At 30.7% G+C, this 27,230-nt stretch overlaps 1 protein-coding gene and 1 long non-coding RNA gene across 3 annotated transcripts in view; one reads left to right on the top strand and one right to left on the bottom strand.

Annotated features, from left to right (window-relative positions):
- The window catches only part of Opa1 (Opa1 mitochondrial dynamin like GTPase), a 213,901-nt gene extending 212,444 nt beyond the window's left edge, over positions 1–1,457 (top strand). For both annotated transcript variants that reach the window (XM_072537687.1, XM_072537686.1), the window contains one exon: positions 1,244–1,457. In XM_072537687.1, coding sequence (XP_072393788.1) covers positions 1,244–1,308 — 65 coding nt within the window. In that variant the 3' untranslated portion in view covers positions 1,309–1,457. The remainder of the gene's footprint in view (positions 1–1,243) is intronic.
- LOC140445566 (uncharacterized) lies at positions 200–26,581 on the bottom strand. Its single transcript, XR_011951418.1, has 3 exons — positions 26,521–26,581; positions 505–692; positions 200–399 (listed from the first exon to the last, which is right to left on the bottom strand). It is a non-coding gene; the product is annotated as an uncharacterized lncRNA (long non-coding RNA).
- Between the last annotated feature and the right edge of the window lie 649 nt (positions 26,582–27,230).

The following is a 27,230-nucleotide window of genomic DNA, read 5'->3' as shown; positions in this document are numbered from 1 at the left end:
ATATCTCTCTTACATCTTTTAACATCGTCTGTTTTGCCTTGGAATTCATAGAAGGCACAGATTAACTCAAAAATCTGAATTTTGGTTTCGTCAATAGAAATCTTCGCATTTCTACTTTGATGAATAATTTCAATTTGATTTCTTTATAATTTTGATTTAATATTGTCTGAAAATTATATAAGAGATTCAATAAAACAAATTTAAATGATTTTTTTCATTTGAACTTCCCAATTTTTGTTACAATTGTATAGATTACAATAAGTGGTATGATTACTGAAATAGGTGTCTTGGAGGAGATGATTCTTTATGTGATATGATCCTTTCTTCAATTCTAGGTTATGTTTTTCTCCTTGCTATTCCATTATATTATTCAATATAATCTGCCATATCTTCCTTAACCTAAAATAAATAATATGTCATTAAAATTTCGTAAAATTACGATAAAATTAAGTACTTACTATTGACTAATTCACACTAAGTTGAATATAAATATAACATACTTACATTAAAATAATCTTCACAACAATTATAGACATGACATTGGAGATACATTATCTCTTATCATCCTTACACCATTGTTTTCATAGTTTTGCATCGTTTGGAATATGGAAAAACAATTTATCGAGTGTACTTCTAATAGTGCTTTTGCTCTAGGGTACCATACAATACGTGCAAGAAGGTTTTTTTGAAAACTGAAAATATATGTTAAATATGATGAAGTAACTAAAACGCTTATATTATTAAACAAACACTAACGTGACGAATGACTCCACCTAAAGCGCGCGTTAAATGACAGCGTTTGTATAGCTCAAAATAATTCAAAGTTTTTAATTTCATTTTTAAAAAATAGTTTTAATGATTTTAAATATAATTATATTTTTTTTACTTATAAAGATCTAAATTATTAATATCAGACATAAAAAATTGGAACTGAAATAATTGACAATTAGAAATTTTGCGTCGATTGCAAAGTTTAATATTTTCTAAGATACGTCGGTGCTTCTTAATAAAATTTTATCCCTGAACAGATTATGTAAATATCTATATTAATGGTTTATTAAAATGATGGGAGTTCTCAGCTGTGTCATAAAAACTGTCCTATCAATAATTTTCAAATGGAGTATAGTAAAAATACTTAGATTATCTCTTTATAGTCATAAATGTATTTTTAAGATATTTATAAAATGAAACACATTTCTGTTTTTTTTTTAGTTGAAATAATAACTCCTATTATTTTTTTCAGAGAGAGTAAGGCAAATTCAAGAAAAATTAGAAGAGTTTATACAAGCATTAAACAAAGAAAAATAAATCTAGATGTATTTTAAGTTTTAAAATATACTGATACATTTTATACCAAAAATAGTGTGAAAAACTGTTTGTGAATACATCTAATGCAACTAAATTTATGTATTTTAAGTATCGTACAACTTATTGTTCATTAAAAGTTATGCATAGACCTTTTCAAGTTGCTATTATAACATCTATTTAAACAGATATTATATTATGAAATATTTGAAAGATTTCAAATAATTTATTTTCAAATTTCTCGAAAGGTATAGTCTAAGATCCCACTGCAGGATCAGTACGTTCATAACGTAGTTAATTAAACCATTGTTTAAATAGGACTAGTTAGCCAACGCAATGTATAAATTTGTTTGATTCTAATTGAGACAGTCACTAGATGTCACCACTCTTTCTGTCTCAATAGATTTTAATATACCATTGTTTGTTTGATATACATTATACTAGATGGTGCTATGTGAAAAAGTTAAGGACTAAACTAAACGTCCATTTTTGATCCACTGAATTAAATTCACCAGCGTTGCAATATTTCACTGACCTAGTAGCAACAGGTTTACTTACAAAAAACAGACCATGAATCACAACGTGTTCATTTAAAATAGAGTTATTACTATCAACTAGTAAATATCGTGTCAACTAAAATTGTACATAAACGTACTGTGGCTTCTAAATCTTCCTATATCTAAATAAGTTTAAAGAATTTAAATATTTTGTTTTATTTGGAAGTGTATTACAAAAATTTGGTTCGAGGTAAGTAAAACATTTTAATTATATGTGTTTAAAACATAAAAAAACATTGTATGAGAAATGAACAAATTAGTTATTCAGAAATAAATTTTACCGGATAATACATACATTCGATAATATTTGAAAAAACTGATTTTAAATTAAAATAATGTTACTTCCATAATAAATAAATGATTTTTTACAGATGGCCGGAAATATTTGTTGTTATTACAAATGTGGTTTATCACCATACAAAATTCATTGATTAAGAATGTTCAGATTTCCGACAAAAATCCTTCGGCTTGCCTAAGATGGATATTACACTCTGGTAAGTAAATAGAAACTTTTTTTATATTCTTTTATTTTACACCGTTTCCGTTACGCAATTAAATTAAAAAAATGTTTATTTTTTTTTTCATTCATCATTTTTTATTATCGCCAGGGTGCACGCGTCATATTCGAGATGCATTAATTTGAATTTTACGTTTTCGTTGGTATTATAATTATGATATAATAAACTTCGGAAAAACAAATTAGTGAGTAAATATCAAGTTAATAAACATAAACAAAGTATTAGATATTTAAATATGTATTTATTTAGCTATCTTTGGTTATTGTATTGAAAAGTAGAAATAAGTTCATCTTTATCGGAGAACTAATTTATACAAAGGTCCATCTGGGAAAAAATTATTGGTTTCACGTAAAAATTTTATACAGATGTTTGAAGGTTCTAAAAGGTATATGAGTGTTAGTTAATAATAAATCTGTAAAGATATACAGGTGATTTTGGCTATAAACGTTTTTTATCCAGTTTAGAGAAAAATAGTTAAAATAAAAATTGTAGATTCAAAAAGTTCTTCCATTTGTGAGTTTCTCAATTAAAATATATAAAGAATTCACCAAAATAGTTGCAAAAAACCCTTGATTTTGCAGAAATTTATAAATTTTAATAACTTTGTTTTTGCATAATGGTATGTAATGTAACTAATAAAAATAGTGACGATACGTTTATCGTAGAAAGCGATTATGTAAACAACTTTTTGTTGAGCTATCCCAGTTTAAAAAAAATTTATGTTTTACGTGCCACAGAAGCCAAGATATTGCAAATTTTGCAATCGCGCTTCATTTTGAAAAAGTTCAAATCTAAAAAAAAAAAACCGAGCTCAAATGGTTCTCCATTCTACTTTTTCGAAGCGGTATTTACGATACGAATACCATCATTTTAACGGGTTATAAATTTTTACTTATTTACCGCATATGCCATATGTAAGTTGGAACGCACAATTCAGATCTTCATTTAGTGTCCCTTCAATTTTCAGCTCTTACTGTTGATAGACAATGGAAGTATGATTTTAAGAATAAAATGCTTTGGTTTTAAATATAAAATGCTCTCTTGCCTAGTAATGGTCATAGAAGATTCTGTTTTTTTTAGAAAGTGTGTTTTTCACCAGTTTTTCATAAGCCTCTAAATAAGTTTGTGGCGTAAACGATATCAACGTTATTATAAATGTTTATAAACAGATTAAATAACCTATAAACTATTTGCTCTGATTGATATTTAGCGCACTTTAATAACTTATTCATTTCCATAATTTCAAGGAGCTATGTTACATGTCTTTGCGCAAAAAAGAGTTATTATAATTTATAAATAACTGCAAAAATAAGGTTTTCTTTTGCAACTATTTCGGTTAATAGTTTTATGTATTTTAATTTGGATACTCTCAAAAATTACATAACTTTTTATGATCTACAACTCTAAAAAAGCTGAAAAAATCTTAAACAGATATTTAAAGTCTCTAAAAGGTATATGAGGGGTAGCTGATGACAATTATGTGAAGACTACAGCTAATTTTGCTTTGCTTTTTTATTAAACAATCGCAAAAAGTGAAAAAAGTTTATGCGCATAAAACGTTACTTATTCATGTTAGAGATATATGATTAAAATAAAAGTTATAGATCATAAAATGTTCTCTAATATTGAGATTTTTATAATTAAAATACATAAAGAATTGACCGAGATAATTTAAAAACCCTTATTTTTAAAGTAAAATTTATAAATGTTAATATAAATATAAATAAAATAAATATAAATAACTTTCTTTTTTGTATAACGATATGTAATACAACTATTTAAAATTATGGCAGTTAATGAGTTTTTAAAGTGTGCTAAATATCATACAGAACGACCATACAGTTTAAGAGTTATTCAATTTGTTTATCCAGGAGACCGATTATTTAAACAACTGTACTTGTCCAAACAGTCACTCTAGGGTTATTTTGTAAATAAAAATCGATTTTTATGGCTTTGTTTTAAATTAATAAAAACAAACATCAAGATTATATTAAATTTGTTTTTAAAAATCAGTTTGAAGAATAACAAATTTTGAGCATATAAAAATTTCTAATAACTTTGTCTTTTTTATGTGATACACTTGTATCTAGGCTCAATATAAAGCTAATAAAAAAAACATTTAAAAAAAACCAAAACCTTCTATTGCCCAGAGGAAATCAAATAGCATTTTTTTTTCTTGTTTAAGAAATTGCAAATATTTTCATTGTTTATTAACATTAAGAGCTGAAAATTAAACACATTGTAAAAGAATATCTAAATTTTATAATTCGATTTATAAATGGCATACACAGTGAAGAAGTAAATTAGTTTTGAAACATTAAAATAATGGTACTCGTAAAATATCGCCACAGAAAAATGCAAGGGAGATCTGTCCGCTGCAATATCTCAGCTTGTTTCTTGTTATTGGTTATGTAAATTTCTGTTTTTTTTTTAATTGTGCTTTTACACCAGCTTTTCATTGAGCCTACGTACAGCCGTATGACATGAACAATATCAGAAGTAGTATAAATGTTTAGAAGCTAAAAAGCACTTTTTCAAACTGTTTTTTTAATAAAATGTTGAAGTTTACAAATAAAGCTTCAAATAATCGAATCAAAAAACGTCAAATAACTGTCAAAGCTTAAACACCCTTTTTAAAGTTTCTCACGGATTTTAAAGATTTAAACAGTGTTAAACAGATAAAGTAATTCATCGACGAGTTAACAATACGAAGCGAAGTTCTTTAATCAGAATGTGATAAGAAAACGAGTATCAAATTTGGTTTTATATTTCAATAGTCGAATTTAATTGCGGCTATATTGGTGTAATTAAAGAAAACCAGTGAAAATCCCAAGAAATAGGTGAGATCCTTTATTCTTTCTTTCTAGTTTGGGAGAGGGTCTATTAGGTACTCACATTTAGGTATTGTGTTACGGTCTGGGTAACCAGGACTACACATCTGAACATTTGTAATCCCTGACAAGGTGAACTTCGAAGTGTAATCTTCTCTGTTAATTAACCATGAAAATACATCCTTTAAAATATTTTTATTCTCTGACAGACTATAGTGTTTTCTTTGTAAGCTTACGGGTCGTTCCGTGAGGTCCGATTGCAAAGTCTCCAGTTGACCAGATCATACACTCATTGCAGCTAATGCTCCTCCCTCTTCTTCATTTTCAGCTAACTCTAAGGAGTCCTTAATCCTAAATCCTTAACTTCATCAAAAGAATTTCTATCTTCGGAAATTGAGTCCATCTCCGTTAACTACATACCCATCCTGGCTGCCATTATGGATTTATCCATCCCTCGTCGTACTAATTCAAAGCCCATGTTGGCGGTAGGACAAAAAAGGGGACACTTCAATGACAGTCCTCCTGATACTCCTACCATTCTATCTTCATCCGGTATTCTTGCTCTATTAAGCTTTTTTCCTCCTTCGGCATTTTCGATGCCACCCAAACCAGCCAAAAAATGTCCAAATCTAATCTTTGATTGGATTACTCGATGAAACCTTATTATATTTCCGCTATAGAAATGATTTACAAAGATAATCCGTAATACATACAAAAGAACTCTTTTGTATGTATCACCCCACTACAAGAAGCTTAAAAATCCTCCAACATAGATGGTATTCAAAAGGACTTATTGCAGCTCTACATAGGTACAAGGAAAAGATCACTAAAAAACCGTATCACTAGAATCTTAAAAAAGTTAAAAGAACAGCCTACCTCCGACTTACAAAAGTATATATAAGTGCATCCTCTGATAAATCTTCTGATGTCAAATCTAATTACAGCATACATGATGAATATAATTTCTCTCTTTCTCTCGTATTTATTCATTTTTTCTGCTCTCTGTATATTTTTACTTTATCTTTTGCCAAATTTAGACACGATATTTAATTAAGTAAGAAAACTTTATGTACTTCAAATACTAGCCCAAGTCCAGTGTGGAAAAAAAATTGTTAATAAAAAATAACCTTAAAATATCCAATCTCTTTTTTAATCGAAAGGTTATCCTTGACAATTAAGAGACAGCCAAGATTCTGGCAGAAAATTTAAAATAAAAGTTTTGCAACAAATCTGGACCTAACCATATATACTCTTTTCTTCCTTCGCCCTTTCATTATTCATCCTCAGTTTCACAAGATACCAATTATCCGAATTCTCGTATAAACTATTTCGAACTAAAAGCTGCACTCAAATCCTATAAAAACACAAAAATTAGGGTTTTCTAGAATGATCTTGAAAAATTTACATTAGGGCACCAACGACCCTCTAAATGAAGCCAGTAAATTTACCACTGACATACCGCTGACAATCGTTAATGAAAGATCTTGCCCTAATCTATACTAAGATAAAAGAAAGATCATTACAAAAAACAAACGAACACAAACGGGTTATGTCATGAAGACAAATCGTTTTCGGAATCCATATTCCATCATCAGTGTCTAGGTGTACATTATTTGAGCCACTAAATATCTGGGTAAAAACCCGTTAAAAGTTATAGGTTACAATTTAGTTTAATTATTTAGTCTTATATATTAGGATGTTAAAGTTACCAGTGGATATGATAACTCCACTCTCATTTATAAAAAAAACTGTTTCACAAATCCAAGGCAATAAAACTAACCTTCATCCTATGAATTTAGTCATCCTTTATTCTTCTATCCTAACTATTTCTCCTATCATCTTCAACAACACAGTTATCTCTGACAGTCAATTCATTTCCGACACACTCGCTAATGGGGTTGAAGACAGATTCAATAAAAGTAATATGGCTTTTACTCCCAGTTTTTTAACGCGCTCAATCTTTCTCCACCATCTCGTCAACTCCACACGATGTCACGTTTATAAACGCCTTGTTTACCCTAAATAAACTAATATTTACCTTGTTTTCATGTACAAAATCTGCTGATGATCCCGATGGTATCCCTTATATAGTTTTAAAAAATCTCTCTAATACATCTCTCTCCAAACTTCTCGAAATTTTTATAACCTTATCTAGAACACACAAAAATTCCCAGATGTTTGGCGCAATTCTATAATCATTCCAATTAAAAAATTTGACCAAACATCTATAACTCCAATATCTTTCTTCTGATTTCTCTTACTTGTATTACCTGCAAACTTCTTGAAACAATGATCAATGAAATACTCACTTGGTTCGTTAAACAGTATAATATTATTCCCGACGCTCAATCCGGCTTCCAACGTAATCGGTCTACTATTGATAACTTTTTTATTTTTCAAACACACATTTCTTAAGCAATCTATAATTAACAAGATGCCGTAGCAACTGTACTTAACGTTGAAGGGGCATTTTATTCAATCTCCAGAAAAGCAATCATTGACAAAATCTCCCACTATAATTTAAATGGTAATATTTTCTCATTTGTAAAAAAATATCTAATTGAAAGAATCTTTAAAGTCCTTGCCAAGGGTAAACTTTTTAATCTCTTCCTCAAAATTAGGGTGTCCCTTTAGAATCTGCATTAAGTTTAACTTTATTCATTCTGCCATCAACGAAATCTGCCTCTTATCAAATATGTTCAATACGCTGATGACCTAATCATTTACTGCCATGTTAAATCTGTCCCAACCTCATATAAACTTATACAAAGCCAAATTAATAAAATTTTCCATAGGGATTTCCACTCCCTTCCACTTCCCTTCAAAAAATCAAATCTCTGAACTTAAAATCAATTGTTTTAAAAGGTTGAACATTTTTAAAACCCTCAGTCATCTTCAATGGGGTGCCAATAAAACTACTTCTAGGTCTGAGCGCTTTTCGCTTTAGTCCTATTGAGAGTGTATACCGTGAATCTAATAAACTTTCTCCTACCCAAGACGATAATCACTTCTACTTTCGTATGCTGCATCTACATTCGCAAATCCATTTAATCCCGTTCATTCCCTAATTGCCACAATGCCGTCTTCTTCCACTAACAATAACCAACACCTTATCATAAAACCTATACCTCAATTAATTTGTCCACTACTTAAAAATATTGACCTTTTTCTGACTAGTTCATTTCCTCTACCTTTACTTCCCCTCTGAGCTAAAGATCTCCCTTTAATATATACCTCACTCACAATTTTTAACAAACTTGAATCTTCTAACCTGCTTATAAAGAAAGCATTTTTAGAATTTAATTCTCTATACAGATGCTTCTAAAACTACCACTGGCATTGGTTGTGCAGTAACCACTAAACATGAACTTTTAAGATCATCTCGGTTACCCTTAATATGCAACGTTTGCACAGGTGAACTATATAGTATTGTGTTGGCTTTTAAATGCATCTCACATCAAAACAGATATATTGCCATTTGTTCAGATTAACTTTCATATATCCATTTAGTCAATACAATTTTCACTGAGCACCTATTAGTTCAAAATATTCATGACATAATACCAAAATCTCTCTGCTTACGATGTAACAGTCTCTCTCATATGACTGCCTTCTCACACCGGAGTTACTGGTAATAAAACAGCAGATCATTTTGCCAAAGAAGCTACCAACCATGTGGTGACTGAAGTCACTCCAATTCAACTAGCTAACGAATCTCGACATTCGTTTTTAAAAAGTCGGTAGAGCATACTTGACAAAACTTAGAACAAAAGAGCAAAACAACTTTTCATAAACTTCAATCTTTTATTGGTCATCTCTCCCTAGACTTCATAACTAGAAGAGAAGCATCGACTATTACAAGACTACGAATCAACCATACCAAACTTACCAACTGCAAACAATTCACCAACCTGTATAAAGCACTGGACTTGAAACCTACTCTAAGGAACTAGAGAATTGTCTACCTCTTCCTCAACTGTAAATTGTATATGTTGATTATGATACTTGAAAATGTTGACTATTTCAATAATTTTGTGTTGAGGAAGTGCCAAAACTAAATCATCTACATATCTTTAAAAAAAAAGGAATGAAAAAAGTGCAATTGTTGATACAATCACTGATAACATCATCCATGACATAGCTACTTAGAATGGGTGAAAGACTAGATCCCATAGGACTACCAAAAATTTGTTTCTGGTAGTCCTATGGGATTTATATATATATATATATATATATATATATATATATATATATATATATATATATATATATACATATATTGGCATAACTGCAAAGTTATTTATATTTAGAATACAGAACTTAAATTGTTTTTTTACTTTATTGTGCAGAAAGTTGCTTTTTTTTTCAGTTGTGTTAATAATAATATTGTTGTAGGTAATGCTGCATTGGAAAGTCTGAAGCTACCCGATTTAAAAAAAAATTCTATGCAGTAAGCATTTTGTCCAAAAATATCTAAATGCAAACCAAAAAAATATAGAGAGGTAGAAAAGGAAGGTTTGTTAACGACACCACGCGTTTTTCATACGTATTCGATAGCAAAACAACCTCAACCAGTGCCAATAGTGTTTCGCACTACATACATTGCTTATTTTAGTTCATGAAAACAATGTTACAATCAATTTCTATAATTATTAATGTAAACAATTTTGTTTTGTTATGAATTATTATTTCGTTAATATTGTCTATGTGTAGATATTAGAATTTTGATAAGTGGTATATAAGTATTAAAATAATGCGAATTTAATTTTTACAATATCTATCACTTTGTCATTTAAAATTATTTCATTAATAAACAGCTCAAATCGGGCGAGTTGATTGAAAAAACATTTTCATTTATGTAAACAGAAATACAAAAATGGTGGTTATATTATAAAATACATAAATAAATAAAATAAAGGATACTATTTATTAAAGTGTTGTTAATTATTATTCCTTTTATCCCAACACATAGATTAATTTTTCCCTAAATATGTGTTGCCTCTTGTTGTGGCATATCGATGTGTTTATTTGTTTCAAAAGCATTATCAAAAAACCATACCCATAAATTGACTATATTTTCAAACGTCATTTTAAAGATTAAAAGATTGAAAATTTAATTTTCTCAAAACATACATAAAACCATTGTTTAAAAAGATTTTCTTTTTTAAACAATGATAAAACTTACGTCTTGACTAAAAAATAAACCTCCGCATTAGTGTTCTAAGACGATAGCAATCGAGTCTATTTCAATAAAATATTTAATCCTTTTCTAGCAAATCATATAACCAAATTAAATATCTGGTAAACTAATAAAAATTAAAAAAGCATTTACCTACTTCATTTAAATAGATTACTAACCGATTTAGATTTAGCAAGTCTCAAAGTATAAAAACAATTTGAAATATTTGCTCGAAATAGTCAAGTTATCTTTCACTAGACGCATACAACGATAATAACAATAAGCATTTTATTAAAGTCTTATATTTTCTTCACAATCTGGCATCCGTGTACAGGATGCCAATATACTCGAATAGAACCCTGCAGAGAATTAAGTTTCTGTTAATAGTTTTTTAAATTTATGACTAGAGGCCGCCACATGACGGCAGACTGAAAGTCAAACGTTTGTTCCATAAGGATTGTCTAACTAGTCCTATTTAAACAATGATTAAACTTTACATACAATTAAAATTAGGAAACTACATTGATAATAGGTTGCCAGCAAAAAGTGGTCTCAAATATTTTTAATTCAATTAATAATAATTAATTGAATTAAATTAAAAATTATTTTTCATTCAAAAAAATTTAAAATTAATTTTTCAAAAAGTCAATAATTTCATTAATAAATGAAATACGCTGCTCATGACATATATGCATGCTTTTTATATCAAATTGAAGCTAGTTTTTAATGTTTAATATGATGATATAAGGTTATCTAAGAAAAATGGTCTCAAATTAGGGTTGTCAGCTGTTAAAAACGCGAGGTAACAAAGATAAAGTAAAAGACAGCTAGCGCGCAACGCTACTGGTTTGAAGTGTTAGTTTTTAAGTCGTGCGTCAATAGATCTATAATAATATGCATAATATTATCACTTGTCGTTGTGCGCTAACTTTATTTTACTTTATCTTTGATACCTCGCGTTTTTAACAGCTGGCAACTCTAATGTGCGAATTTTTTTTCTCAATCAACCTTATATCATAAGAAATTAGCCTTAATTTGATATAAAAACATGCATAATATACGTCATGAGCAGCGTATTTCATTTAAAAAATAAATGAATGAATGATTTGCGGCCAGTTTTTACTGGCAACCTATTTATCAATGTATTTTGCTTAATTTAAAATGTATGTAAAAATGTGAGTATGATTAACTACGTTATGAACTTAGTGATCCTGCAGCGGGATCTTGTACTATTAAAAAAATTTAAAACTTAACAAACCCTTGTGAGTATTGTTCTTGCAACGTGTTGTGTTAGGATGAAACATAGATACTAGAACAATCTTATATTTTTTGTTTTTACTTTTAACTTGTTTTAGTTCTTCTTGAAGGGTTGTGAGCAGGTCAACAATCATCACTTTGATTTTTTCATCTTAATTTCTAATCTTCCGTTTGAAGTGTTTTTTAAACCTTGCATACGAGTATATGTACAGGGTGGTTCAAATCTTTAATGCCAAGATAATCGTTAAGTTTACCTATATTTGTTTAATATTTTTTTCTGAATATTTTAATTTTGTTCAATAACTTGGTTGGAATCATGACAGTTAAAATGGATATAGCTGATTTCGCGTAAAAATATGTGGAAATTATAAGAAATTCAGAATCACAGTTCTGTGAAGCATAAAATGCATGACATACCAGATAAAATTTCCTTGTAATCAATGTATATGTCAATTAGTATTACGTATTCTTCTAAAACTGTTTTCTTGCTGTATCTCAATTTGATATAAAATAGGCTATGCTTATAATTGATGACTCCACCTGTTGGACACGTTCAAGTTCTACTTTTTATTATTATAAATTATTTACAGATTCAATATTTTTATTACAATTGTCGAAATCCAGGTTATTTCTTAAATTGTTATGAATTATTTGTTTCAATAAAAAATATTTTATAAATAATTGTTTTATTCAATTCAACACAATTTAAATACAAAAGGGAACAAAAAAATCGAAAAAAAGAAGGAGTTCAAGATTCTGATGAATTCTTTAATAGCAAAAATTGAACAACATATACGTTCATGGACAACATCACTTCTATCCATGAGACAAACTTTTTGAGAAAATCCTTGTAAAAGTATACATCCAGTAGATGAAAAAGTAGGAAATTTGTGTCACTGTTTTCATATTTTGTAATTATTGAGAATCGAATTGAGAAATTTCTGACAAGCTACGACAGAACTGTAATTTAAATTTTGAGAGATTTAGTACATTTGAAATAATTAATCTATTCTTCAACTAAACGTACGAATAAAATAGTGCATATTATGTCTGTAGTTGCCGTAAATAAATTAAACCGGGTTAATTTGTCTATGCACACCAGATAAAATGTCACTGAACAGCACTGGTTCCGACTAAAACATGGCTGATTCCGTCTGCGCGAACGAGATGCACATACTTATTTTTTCAAGCAGAGTGGGCATTCTGATTGTTTATTATTCTGTGTCAAAACTATATATATATTTTTTAACAACTTTAAAAAGTTGCTTATTTTCTACACTTAAATACAACCCCTTGTGTCAAAATATTATAAAAAAATTCGGAGATATCGAATACGTTAACAAAAAAAAACAAAAACATAAACCGGTAAGATAGTTTCGAAACAAATTCAGATTTCTGCTTTAATCTGGAGCCTTCTAAAAATTGCAAGGCATGGCCAGACGATGATAAAGATGTTAAAAGAGACATGGGGAATCTAAAATTTGCATTCCACGACATGTCTATTCATCTAAGCAGAAATCCTTAACGAATTTGTTTCTCGTACTCATACAGAGTAGATCCGAATAAAATGAAAAAGACAGAAAAGATTTGATTTCACGTTCAAAGCGTCTATGTATCTATTGATATGTATTTCGACTTAATAAGTCTCATCAGAATAGTTATTCATAGCCGTTCTTAACGTGAAAAATAATCTTCTCTGTCTTATAAGGAAGCAACAGTAACATGGCTTCGTTATGGACGCAATAGCGACATCTGATAGAAAAATCGGTAAGATAGTTTCGAAACAAATTCAGATTTCTGCTTTAATCTGGAGCCTTCTAAAAATTGCAAGGCATGGCCAGACGACGATAAAGATGTTAATAGAGACATGTGGAATCTATAATTTGCATTCCACGACATGTCTATTCATCTAAGCAGAAATCCCTAACGAATTTGTTTCTCGTACTCATACAGAGTAGATCCGAATAAAATGAAAAAGACAGAAAAGATTTGATTTCACGTTCAAAGCGTCTATGTATCTATTGATACGTATTTCGACTTAATAAGTCTCATCAGAATAGTTATTCCTAGCCGTTCTTAACGTGAAAAATAATCTTCTCTGTCTTATAAGGAAGGAACAATAACATGGCTTCGTTATGGACGCAATAGCGACATCTGATAGAAAAATCGGTAAGATAGTTTCGAAACAAATTCAGATTTCTGCTTTAATCTGGAGCCTTCTAAAAATTGCAAGGCATGGCCAGACGATGATAAAGATGTTAATAGAGACATGGGGAATCTAAAATTTGCATTCCACACATTTTCATTTTATTCGGATCTATTCTGTATGAGTACGAGAAACAGATTTCTGCTTAGATGAATAGACATGTCGTGGAATGCAAATTTTAGATTCCCCATGTCTCTATTAACATCTTTATCATCGTCTGGCCATGCCTTGCAATTTTTAGAAGGCTCCAGATTAAAGCAGAAATCTGAATTTGTTTCGAAACTATCTTACCGATTTGTTAAGACTTATTAAGTCGAAATACGTATCAATAGATACATAGACGCTTTGAACGTGAAATCAAATCTTTTCTGTCTTTTTCATCTTTTTCAAAAACATAAACATGGCCAAAATGGCATTACGTCATATCTCCGTTTCTATTGGTCCGATCTTTGCGAGTGAGGGCTCGTTAGAAAGAGGAGGACATATCGAATATCTTAACAAAAAACATTGACAAAGACATTGTCAAAAAGGCACTATATCGAATTTTCTTTGCTACTAATCGGTTTTAACATAATAGACGTTGAACTAAAGGAGAGTAGTCACTGAAGCTAACAGAGAAACAAATATGACAACATCGCCAAAACGGCGCTATATCATATATTGGATCTATTTGAGGGGGATCCCACGTCTATTAAAGTTCATCATCTCGTCACAACCCCTGTCAGCTACATCTGCCCTGCCCAAACCATCTAGCACCTGCTATCGTAAAAAGACACTCCTTCAGCCTATCGCTTCTTCTCTCTCGAAACAATGTATGAAAGGCGAGGTGACGCCGAAAACGATATAACGTACAACCACGCATAGGTATTACTAGAAATAGAACATGATTAATCGAAGAACGTATACCATTCTTACAGTATGACCAAACCAACAAACAACCTCTATATAACCTTCTCTGATTGAGTACTACTATACACGGATCTCCAATGAACGTACAGAACTGATCGAAAAAAGCCTCTCTCTCTCTATTTCGAAACAAATCATATGTCATTGAAATGGATAAAACGTACAGCAACGGCTATCACTGGAAATGAAACGAATAGGAATGTATACCATTCTTAAAATATGACCAAACCAACAATCATCGACTATATAATCTTCTCTGACCGATCGTTACAATATACGAATCATCATAATTCAACAAGGTTCTGACCTCTACACACTAAACTCCCATGATTGATCACTACTATACATGGATCTCCTTCCAATCATACACCTGCTCTTTACAAAGAGGTATGGCTGTATGGTTACATGATAAAACGTATCTTACTTGATATAGATATCATCTGATTGATCACTGCTCAACATGAATCTTATCCGCACAGTATGACCAACCAACATATATTACTTGCTGAAGATATCAGCCATATGATTACTGCACTACAAGGGTCTCATCTGAATGTTCAAAACTATACATGAGTCTCCTCTGAATGCTCACTTATTTACAGTCTCCCACAGAGCGGTACATTAATAGTTCTCAACGTTAATGTGATTAAACATCCACAGCTGGACATAGGTCCAGCTCCCACAGAGAGGTGTATAACTTAAAAAATCGTTTGTTATCGCTTAAACATCAGCTAACAGATATCTAACGCATAGCATACGTGTTTTATTTATAGTATGGCATACAATAAGAATACATAATTAAAAATCAATATAAAACGTTACATGAAGGATTACAAACGAACATCTAATGTATTAATAATATAATGTAAAACATTTTCGATAAAATTTAATTTAATGACAAACGACAGACCTTCCATCACATTGTTGGAGAATGCCCCCGAAGGCGATTCCCTGGAGTTTTCGATGAGTTCCTGAATGCGACCGAAAATAGCAGACGTATGTAAGACGCAATCTAACGCATAGCAGACGTATAGCAGACATATCAGACGTACATCAGACGTATACCAGACGCATATCAGACGTAAGCTAGCGTGTATCCGTCATATAGCAGACGTATACCAGACGCAAGCTCTGACAGAACAATCACTAAAGAAAACCTGTCGAAAAAAAAAACAAAATTTGGTATAGTAAGAAATGAAAGAATCTAAGAAATTATAAACTTTAAACACAGAATAACGAAGAATATCACAACTACGCTTGTATGGACATGTCCAAAGAATGGACGACAACAGAATAACAAAAAGTATTATAATGGACACCACAGGAAAGACGAAGGAGATGCAGGTCAACAACTACTATACACAACTCACCAATATGATTATTGATATACGATATCGTTTATTTAAAGGCATTTCTTTTGATTAGACCTGAAAATTTAAAATATTTTAGATTTGGGAATGGGAATACAAAAACATTTCGCATCTAATTTCTGTAAGTTCTTCCTGAAATGTTATTGACATTTTATTGTGTGTTACTTGCTGATGCAGCCAGTAGGCATTGCGAATTGCTGCACCAACTACAAACTCGATCGCAAGTTTACGATACCATTTGACCCCGCGTCTAAGAGATGTGTTATACGATTTCTTCTGATCTAAAATTATATAGTTATCGAGAGAAATAGAAATTACTAAAAATTCGGATTACCTGAAGTATCAATATAAACAACTTTTGTGCCTATTACTCAATAATGAATTTAGGCTTCTGCATATCTCCTGATTTTTTATGCACAGTAACCATTTCAGGTAAATACTTCGTTGTCAACATTACGACTGTTCGCTTCTTTCCGAGTAAATTCTTCGTCAAATCTGTTACTACTTTTGTTGGGACAATATAATTTTTAGCATGATTGTTTTCTTGTCCGCAGTATACTTTTAAGTCATACAAATAGCCATCTTCTAAAAATAATTTAATGGCAAATTTGTTGAGCTTATTGCTAATGTATTGTTTAAATTTTAAGCGCTCTTTAAACGGTCAATACATAAAAATTCTTATACAATTGGCATTTAAAAATTTCTTTTGAGCTTTGACAAAAGAGAACTAATCTTCCATAACAGCTTTATTGTCAGCGAAGTGTCAGTTCTTTAGAAGTAATTGAAAACGATTTCTTGACATTAACTGACAAAGTTCATTTTTATATATGGTTTTTTTGGACCAGTATCAAGAAATTGTAGGAAGTTAAGAAGTCCCATCCACATTATTAGCCCCAAAAACTTATTAATTAATTATGTCATCAATAATCACAAGTTTATAAAAGTCGTATGGAGTCATATTTATCATATAAGAACTACAGATTCCTGGATTTTCCTCTGAAAATCAAAGTTTTTCAAATTACTTCCGGTAACAGGTCCCCACTCGGTTGATTGTAACATTTCTACATTAATCGTAGTATTATCGTCGTCAGATATATTCGAGAAAGATTGTATTTTGCTCAATAACATCCTCGATAACAACTTTTCAATATCACATGTATTGGCATTTAGGTTCGAAATATGTTATACATTATCAGGAAAAAAATACTGTTCTGACAGATCCGCTTCTGCTACATTGGATGTCTGTTCAATTTCTCTTAAACGAAACTCTTCTGCTCTCGGTTGTTAAGAACTGGTTGATTACAAAGTCATAGCTTGTGTTTTAAAACGTGAATCCACTAACCTTTGACGTTTCTTTGGGGATATTGGCTCATCAGAACTAGCTTTAGAAAGTATTTCATTCCACAATTTTTCTAGTCCTTTCTGTTCTTTCGCATACGACATTATTTTCGTTCACCACAAATACTCAATTGCAATCACAAAACCACATCAACCGCGCAGGGTTATTAGTGGATATAACAAATACAAGAAATATTACATTAAAGACAATTGAATAACTTGATGTCTTTTAAATAAATTAACACTGTTGAAATTTTTTTGGTGAGAGCTGTTGACATGTCGTTTTTACGTCACAACGTCACATTTTGACATAAATACGTGACGTTTTGACGTAACGCGTGACGTGTGGACCTAAAAACGTGACGTTTTGACGTAAAAACGAGACGTTGTGACGTAAAAACGTGACGTTTTGACGTAACGCGTGAGGTTTTGACATAAAAACATGACGTTTTGACGTATCGCGTGACGTTTTGACGTAACGAGTGACGTTTTGATGTGATGTGCGACGAAGGCCCTGTATGACACGTAGACAGAGGTACGTAGAGACATGCAGAGACACTTAGAGACCATCTATGGACACGTAGACAGAGGTATGCAGAGACGTATAGAGACACACAGAGGCCATCTGTGACACGTAACAATTGAGCTCGGTAAAGATAGGATTCAAATGGATTCACACATTTTTAAAGCTACACTTAGTCTGTAGGATCCGATCTTCTCTATAGAACCTACACAATTTACACTACCCGATCAAAAAATCTACAAAGCTCTTCTAGACGTATCAGGCGCCCACATGGATGGGCCAGGTCATTTACGTCACCAATCTCACACCGCAAAATACGAAGAAATTATTAAGCCAATGTATCCAGGTAAAAGAAGACCACAGGGCTTAGATGGTACCGCAAGAATTGCCGAAACAGTTGACCAAAACATACCAGTCATACAACAGCAGTGTAAAAGAAGACCACAGACCTTATATGGTACCTTAGGAAATTCCAAAATACCTTACCAAGCTATATCAGACATACAATAACAGTGTAAAAGAATACATATATCAAACAAGGTAGATAAATCACATATGCAGGTACAAAATAAAATTTATGCTGATTTCACCATAGGAGTCGATAAAGGGGTTACAACAAAGAAACAGATACTTGACCGACTGGAAGAAGAAATGTGGACTCCCTATAACGAATATAATGACCATAAAACGCTTGTAAATGACCTCAAAATTCGTTCAAAAATCGATGCGCTAAATGGAAAAGAAGCAGAATTATTAGCAGACGAACTGTTCCGACTCTTCCCGAAGCATGGTAACACCCTAAATTTTAATATAATTTTCTGAAAAAATGATCATCGTTTTTCGAAAAATAGACTTTGCTTTGTTCTAACAATTATGAATGTATTTTGACTCACTACTTTAAATAAACTGGTTCTAAATTACGTGTATCACATTATGATTACACGTAAGCCACAACTCGAAAATATAGATAATTTACAACTGGGGTTTCGTAAAATGACTAATTATTGTGTTTTCAGTACATACTTCATACAACTATTTTTGCGGTGCGTCTTTTGTTTGGCTTTTCCAATACGTGAACTTTGACTCTTGTACATACATACCGAATTATTTTTATCCATAATATACGAATGTATCATATATCTATAAAGGTTCTAGACCTGATTCAAATATCTATACCTTTTCGGTATTTTAGATTTTTATTTAATTTTGTTATGTGTTGTGTGTCAGCAGTTTTGCTGGTAAAAAGCATATTTCGTATCTAATGTTCTTTTTATATCTGGTAGGTATCTGTTTTATATGTTTATCGTTATTATTTTTTTTTATTTTTGTGTCATATATTTGTTAACAACTTATTGCTTGAAAAAATATACTGTGTCTAATTGGGGTCAGATGTTTTGTTTTTACAATAATCTGTTAGCGTTAATTTTGAGATGCTTTTATGACCTCATATTCTTTTTCTTATGTTTTTATTAATTAAGTGTTATTTTGTTAATAATTGTTTTCGATTTCTAAAACATAATCTGTATATAATTCCACGTTTCCTGACTTTTTAAATATTTTTTATATATTTGATAGTTAATAGTTTATTTGTTTGCATGTATTGGGAGCTTTAGAGTATATGCATAACGCTTTTTTTATATGCCATTGCATTCTATTTGCTAAATCCTATCACGTGACATATTGCACTTACCTGTAGTCCATGCTGTAGGATGAACTCTATGATAAACTGTGGGGCTCTGTGCTATGTAAATGTTCTGTTTCAAATAAAAATATCGTATTATATATAAGAGAAGAAATAGTGCCCAATTCACAAGAAATTAGTCATTATCCTTTGATAATATGAAAGTAGACGTTTGACTTTTGTGTAGTACTGGACGTGATGCAAAAACCCATGCCTAGCTGTAGTCTTTATACGCTTAATAAATCACCTTTTGCATGGCGCTATTTTTTTTGTCTTTTCGTATTTTATTTATATCATTTGATGCTCCATGCTTTATAGGTTAACAAAACGAACATTCTGTTTTATTTGATTGAAGTCCTGTGTTAAGCAGTGTACGTTGGCGAATAAATATTTAATTCTTCTTCTTCTCCTTCATTACTAGATTGTTATAGGTCAGATTTAGCGTAGACTTGTGTCGAGTATTGAGAATTCAGCGGAAGCTTGTATCGAGCAGGTTATTCTGTGTCATTGTGTATTAGTGTATGCGTGTATTAGACCCCTCTTGGACCATGTTAGACTCCACCACCTTCCCTTTATTTCAATAGCCCATTCTTATTGTTCGTCGTAGATATAATATAGTGTGCAACTCGTTGCGGTTAACTTTCTGCATTCCAACGTTACAGGTTGAATTTACGTACAATGTCTAGATATAGATGTCAAGTATAAATTCACATCGTTAAACAGCGAAAAGAAGAAGAACTATGTCAATAGTTTACGTACTACAACCTAAATTAGATTTTTGTCGAATTAATAACATCTGTTTGTTAATTAATAGCACTTATCGTTGCAGATTCAATGAAGTAATTTCAATTTATTGGCGATGCGTGGGACCATCTGTTCTGATGACGTCACATCATCTGGCGAGAATGTATGTCCTGTTTCAAAAAACTCGTTTTATTTTTTACAGAATTAGGCAGTTTAATTTTAATATTGGAAGCTACCAGATGTGTGTGTAAGAGATATATAAAAGCTATTGTGTTGTGTTCATGTTCAAAAGTGATCATATTTATTTATTTATGTTTATTTGTTGTACCGTTCCTGTTATTGATTTAGTTTTTTCGAAACACTTCATCTTAATATAATGTCTACAGCGCTGATTGTTAAAACTTTTCTCAGTTCATTAATTTTGTCTGTATATATATATATATATATATATATATATATATATATATATATATATATATATGTATATATATATATATATATATATATATATATATATATATATACGAAGACGGTTGCGTTTTGATTTATTTCAAGTCTCTTACCACTCCCTAACACGTGTTTCTGGGTCTACCCGTCATCAGAGAGAGTTTGTAAGAAGACTCAAACTAAATGAAAACGCACCGACTACTCTGACAATTATAGGAAAAACAATTACCAAAGTATGCTACTAGAGACCTCTAGTGAGGAAATATGAAGTTAAATGTGTCGATAGCAATTAAAGTAAATTGTATACCCAAGCTTAATCAAGCCATTCAGAGCGATGCTGGGAATATTTATATTCCACTATGCATCAACAATTTACCCATATAAATTACCATCATTCTTGTACTCATTGCGTCGAGTAAGGACGATAAATATACGAAGACGGTTGCGTTTCGATTTATTTCAAGTCTCTTACCACTCCCTAACACGTGTTTCTGGGTCTACCCGTCATCAGAGAGAGTTTGTAAGAAGACTCAAACTAAATCAAAACGCACCGACTACTCTGGCAATTATAGCTGCCTCTCTGATGACGGATAGACCCAAAAACACGTGTTAGGGAGTGGTAAGAGACTTGAAATAAATCGAAACGCAACCGTCTTCGTATATTTATCGTCCTTACTCGACGCAATGAGTACAAGAATGATGGTAATTTATATGGGTAAATTGTTGATGCATAGTGGAATATAAATATTCCCAGCATCGCTCTGAATGGCTTGATTAAGCTTGGGTATACAATTTACTTTAATTGCTATCGACACATTTAACTTCATATTTCCTCACTAGAGGTCTCTAGTAGCATAATTTGGTAATTGTTTTTCCTATAATTGCCAGAGTAGTCGGTGCGTTTTGATTTAGTTTGAGCACAGAATACTAATCACAACTTAGTATTCTGTGGTTTGAGTCTTCTTACAAACTCTCTCTGATGACGGGTAGACCCAGAAACACGTGTTAGGGAGTGGTAAGAGACTTGAAATAAATCGAAACGCAACCGTCTTCGTATATTTATCGTCCTTACTCGACGCAATGAGTACAAGAATGATGGTAATTTATATGGGTAAATTGTTGATGCATAGTGAATATAAATATTCCCAGCATCGTTCTGAATGGCTTGATTAAGCTTGGGTATACAATTTGCTATCGACACATTTAACTTCATATATATATATATATATATATATATATATATATATATATATATATATATATAGAAAAGAAATTTAATCTTTGCAGATTAGTTAAATAGTAAACTCTTAAATATTGGGGAAATCTGCAAGAAATACTCTAATGTGTATCAATTGTTTCGCCGAACGTTTTTTCAGACCTGAAGAAGCCAAATTAATTCTCTTTGGCGAAAACGTTCGGCGAAACAATTGATACACATTAGAGTATTTCTTGCAGATTTTCCCAATATTTAAGAGTTTACTATATATATATATATATATATATATATATATATATATATATATATATATATATATATATATATATATATATATATATGCCTAAATATCGACAATAATTTGTTCTGTTTAGTTATAGGTTTTCTATTGTATTGATTGTGTCAAGTTGATAAATACCCATTAGTCGTTATTTGGATTCTTATTGCTGTTTTTAATAATACCTTACGGTTACATACTATATTTTACTTGATTGCTTGATATTTCATATTTTGACTACACTATTCGCGATTGAAACTGAATGTTGAAGGCAGGTCGATTGCAGTGTCATGGCCGATATAAATTGTGTAAATAACTAATGTTTACCATTGCTTTTGCATGTTTAGTTTGGTTTAAGACGAGTTATTTTTATCATTTAAAAATGGAAATTAGCCTAATGATATCTTTGAGTATTGTGGTGAAGCAAAGAGACCATTGGTTAAAGGGGAAGCAGTTTTCAAGTGATGAATTCTTAAATGTTAACTTAAATATTTGGAACTGGCTTGTGTATTGATGAATCCAGAATCCTATTTTGTGTATACCTGGGAACCCAGAGTATAATGTTTTGTGTAATGTTTGTCTTACTACCTAATATATGCATTATTTTATATTATGCCTTATGTTTTTAATATGTTAATTTTTATTTTATACTATTTTTTGACATGTAAGTACTTTATTGTATATTAACATAAATAAATAACTTGTTGAGTTGATTGTAAGATAGTTCATTTGATTACATGAAATCAACCTTAACTTGGAGAGTCACCTGTCAAAAAAGATCATAGCACATGATTTGTCTTTAAAAGATTCCTTAATAAATCATGAGGAAAAAACCTCACGATACTATCCCAACATGGTAAGTATTTGTATTTCTGTTATTCAAGAAAATAAATTATGTACTCTCAGTATGTTATTGACTTAATGATAGTGGTATTTTCTTTTTATTGATTTCCTCTTTTTCCTCAAGTTTTCCAGTTTAGGAAAGAGAAATGGAGAAATATCTTTTGTCGATCTTGAATTGCATTGAGGAATAGGACAATATCGATTTGATTTAAAATACTTTAACGTAGTCACAGTATATTGCTTTATAAAGAATATTCTTTGGCAATATACTGTGACATAGTCATAATGCTGAAATTTACTAAAAAATTTAATAATTCTATTCAAATCAACAGCTGTCTGGTTTGTTTATAGCACTTTTAGTAGTTTAAATTTATTCCGCCAGAGGTCAGATACTTTGTTTTCAATCGCGAATTGAGCTGGTGTTTATCGAGCTATATTTTCTATGATCTTTCCGTTATTTCTTGGTTTTCTATGAGGTATATGTTGTTATATAGAGTTAAGTATCAATAAATTTTATAATTAAATGACTGTTAGTACACTTGAAATAATTTTTTGTTGAAATATAATTATTTTTACACATTTTTATGGTTTTTATTTCCATTTTATGCTTAAATATTTTTCCTGCTATATTATTTGTATTATGACTTTTCGTATCTGTCAGCTTGAATTACTCGATGGCCGAGTTTTCCTTTCATTTTATAAAATACTATATTTACTTTCAATTTTGACATCCAAAGTAATACTCTAAAACTACATAATATACTCTACAAATGTATTTAATTTGATTTTTCTTTGTCAATATACCTGACAATATATCTTAACGATGAATATTTGATGGTCCTCTCCGGAGTCAATATCACTTGAGTGACATCACACTATAGACTAGGCGGGATCTGTAGAAATTCAGACCATAATGGACATTTTACATAGGAAGCTATTTTTTTGCCAAAATCCCTTCAGGATGTGCCCAGTATCGATAATCACGATATGCGCCAGTCGCAAACCCTGTGCTAAATTTTTTATTTAACAAAATCTGAAAACAATTGAAAATTTCTCGTTTTTTTGCTCCTCTTTTCGTTTATAATTCGGAAAATATTGATCCTAGAGAAAAAATTATAACAAGTTAAAAGTTTCGTTATTCAATTTTACACAATATTTCGTTAGCTAGAAATTGAAAATTTAATGTTTATTATTGAAAAAATAGCAATAATTGGAAAAAAAGTACAAAAAAATGAAGTTAATACTTTAAATGTTTTCGACTTTCTAAACTTGACTTACAAGCTCCATATTCCGCCTAGAAAAACTTTTTAATATGTTTAAAACGTGTGCTAAATTTTGTTAAGATCGGTCGGATAAGTTTAGCATAATAATTTTGCAATCCAGCCTACTGGAAAACAATCGCAAATTTTCAAATTTATAGTAGGCTCTAATTAAGGCTCTCAGATAGTTGCACATTTTTTGGCATATAAAGGAAGACTCAAACTTTCAAACGCTTTTTGTAAAATTCAAATCGGTTTACTAGGAGAGCCTAAAATTTTTTTTAAAGTTTTAAACATTTTTTAGGCTTATAAACAAATTGAATAACTTTACGAGCTTTAAACATATCATTCCAAAAAAAGAAAAAGACTAAAAAAAAATTATTAAAAGATTAAGTCAAAACAAAGTTTATTTATAAAAAAAAAATTCGTTCGCCTTTGTTTTAACAATTTAAATTATTTATTAACAATTTACAAATACATATTTGTTTACTAAAAGTAACAATTTACTTCAATGTATAAATTGCAAGCTCAAAAAAAATGCATGAAGAAAAAATGCAATTACTTGTTTATCATACAATTGTTTATTGCAAATTTCCCAATTAGCAATTAAAAATGTTATTTGAAAATATGATATTTGAAATCCTTGTCGTCCGAGACATCGATTCAAAAAAAAGAGCAAAATTGGTTAACAAGAAGCCAAGATAATGCAATTTTTAGCGCGCGCTATGATTTTGAACTCGCCGATTCACATTTCGAGTGAATGTCCCCCACCACCACCTCTCATGCATTCCGAGCGACAGTTTACGCGAAAACGGTTTTTTATTTGTCTTTTTTATGAATGTTGGCATGAAGCGCATTACGTAAAACTTTTCATATAAAAAGTACTTGACAAGACGAGGGTATTTGTTTAAAACGAGCCCTCTATCACTTATGGTTACACTTCAAATGTATGCCAACTTTGACCTTCAATATCTCGGCAACCAGTAAGCCGAATGTATCTTTTTTTTTAAAGAAGCGACTTTTCATGTTCTTTAAGTGTATAAATTTTGAAATTGATATGTTTAAAGCTCGTAAAGTTATTCAATTTGTTTATAAGCCTAATATATATAAAAAATGTTTAAAACTTTAAAAAAATTTCTAGGCTCTCCTAGTGAACCGATTTGAATTTTACAAAAAGCGTTTGAAAGTTTGAGCCTTCCTTTATATGTTAAAAAAGTTACAACTATCTGAGGGCCTTATTTAGGGCCTACTATAAATTTGAAAATTTGCGATTTTTTCCAGTAGGCTTGATTGCAAAATTATTATGCAAAAACCTATCCGATCGATCTTAACAAAATTAAGCACACGTTTTAAACATATTAAAAGGTTTTTCTAGGCGGAATATGGAGCCTGTAAGTCAAGTTTAGAAAATCGAAAACATTTAAAGGATTAACTTCATTTTTTTGTACTTTTTTTTCCAATTATTGCTATGTTTTCAACAATAAACATTAAATTTTCAATTTCTAGCTAACGAAATATTGTGTAAAATTGAATAACGAAACTTTTAACTTCTTTTAATTTTTTCTCTAGGATCAATATTTTCCGAATTATAAACGAAAATAGGAGCAAAAAAATGAGAAATTTTCAATTGTTTTCAGATTTTGTCAAATAAAAAATTTAGCACAGGGTTTGCGACTGGCGCATATCGTGATTATCGATATTGACAACATCCTTAAGGAATTCCAGATAAAAAATAGCTTCCTATGGAAAATGTCCAATCCAAAACAGATCCCGCCTAGACTACTAACAGACAATGTCACTTGAGTGTATAATTATAATTAGTGATTAAAAAACATAAAAAGCAAACATAAAAAAAAACACAAGTACATATTAAACAAACAATAGAAATAGTCAGTTTTATACATGTTAAAAATATACAGGTTGGTTAAAATGTTTTATTGTTTATACAGTAAAATTAATTTAATTATTTACTAATTTATAGTGCTATAAAAACAGCACCCAATTTCAATAGAAACTGGTATTAGTGCTAGAACTGTACGACATGTTTTAAAAGAAACACTTACCATTGATACAAATTGCAAAAAACTAAGAAAATTTTCCCTGCTGATTATGAACGACGGATGGTGTTTTGTCAGGACATGATGGAATGTACTTATCGTGATGAATATTTCATGAAAAAATTCTTCTTTACAGATGAGTCTTCTTTTTCTTTAACTGGCCGTCACAATCCATTCGTTATCGCGGGATATTCTACTGAAAATAGGCACATAAGTGTTCCTTACAAAACACAATACCGTCAAAAAGTCAACGTCTGAGTTGATATTTTAGGTGACAACGTATTGGCCCTTTATTAATTGTGAGCACTTTGTGTCTTCGTAAATATCTAGATCTCCTGAGAAATCACATAATTTCAGCTGTTCGGAAATTTAGAAGAATTAACTCAAAAAATCATTCAGGCATTTCAAAGCATAACACCCGAAGGCAATTATACAATAGATTGGCAATTATACATAAGAATTTATTACGTTATTTTTTATGAATTGAGATTAAAGAAACTGTTGACTTAATCTAAGATATGAACCTGCTTTTAAATCTTGCTAAATATTCTTAAAGCAAGAGATGGTGTTACCACTAAAGAAAAGCAAGATCTACTCGCACTCCCAAATGACTACTCACTGGCCCATACCATTCCGGCCAGTATTAAGAGCACTAGCACGAGAGTTGGAATCCATCTTTGGAAGGAAGTTTGGTCGATTTGCAGAACTTCAGCATT

Source organism: Diabrotica undecimpunctata, chromosome 7 (genome assembly GCF_040954645.1).
Source record: "Diabrotica undecimpunctata isolate CICGRU chromosome 7, icDiaUnde3, whole genome shotgun sequence".
NCBI lineage: Eukaryota > Metazoa > Arthropoda > Insecta > Coleoptera > Chrysomelidae > Diabrotica > Diabrotica undecimpunctata.
The sequence above is the reverse complement of the archived record's forward strand: the minus strand, read 5'-3'. Positions and strand labels throughout refer to the sequence as shown.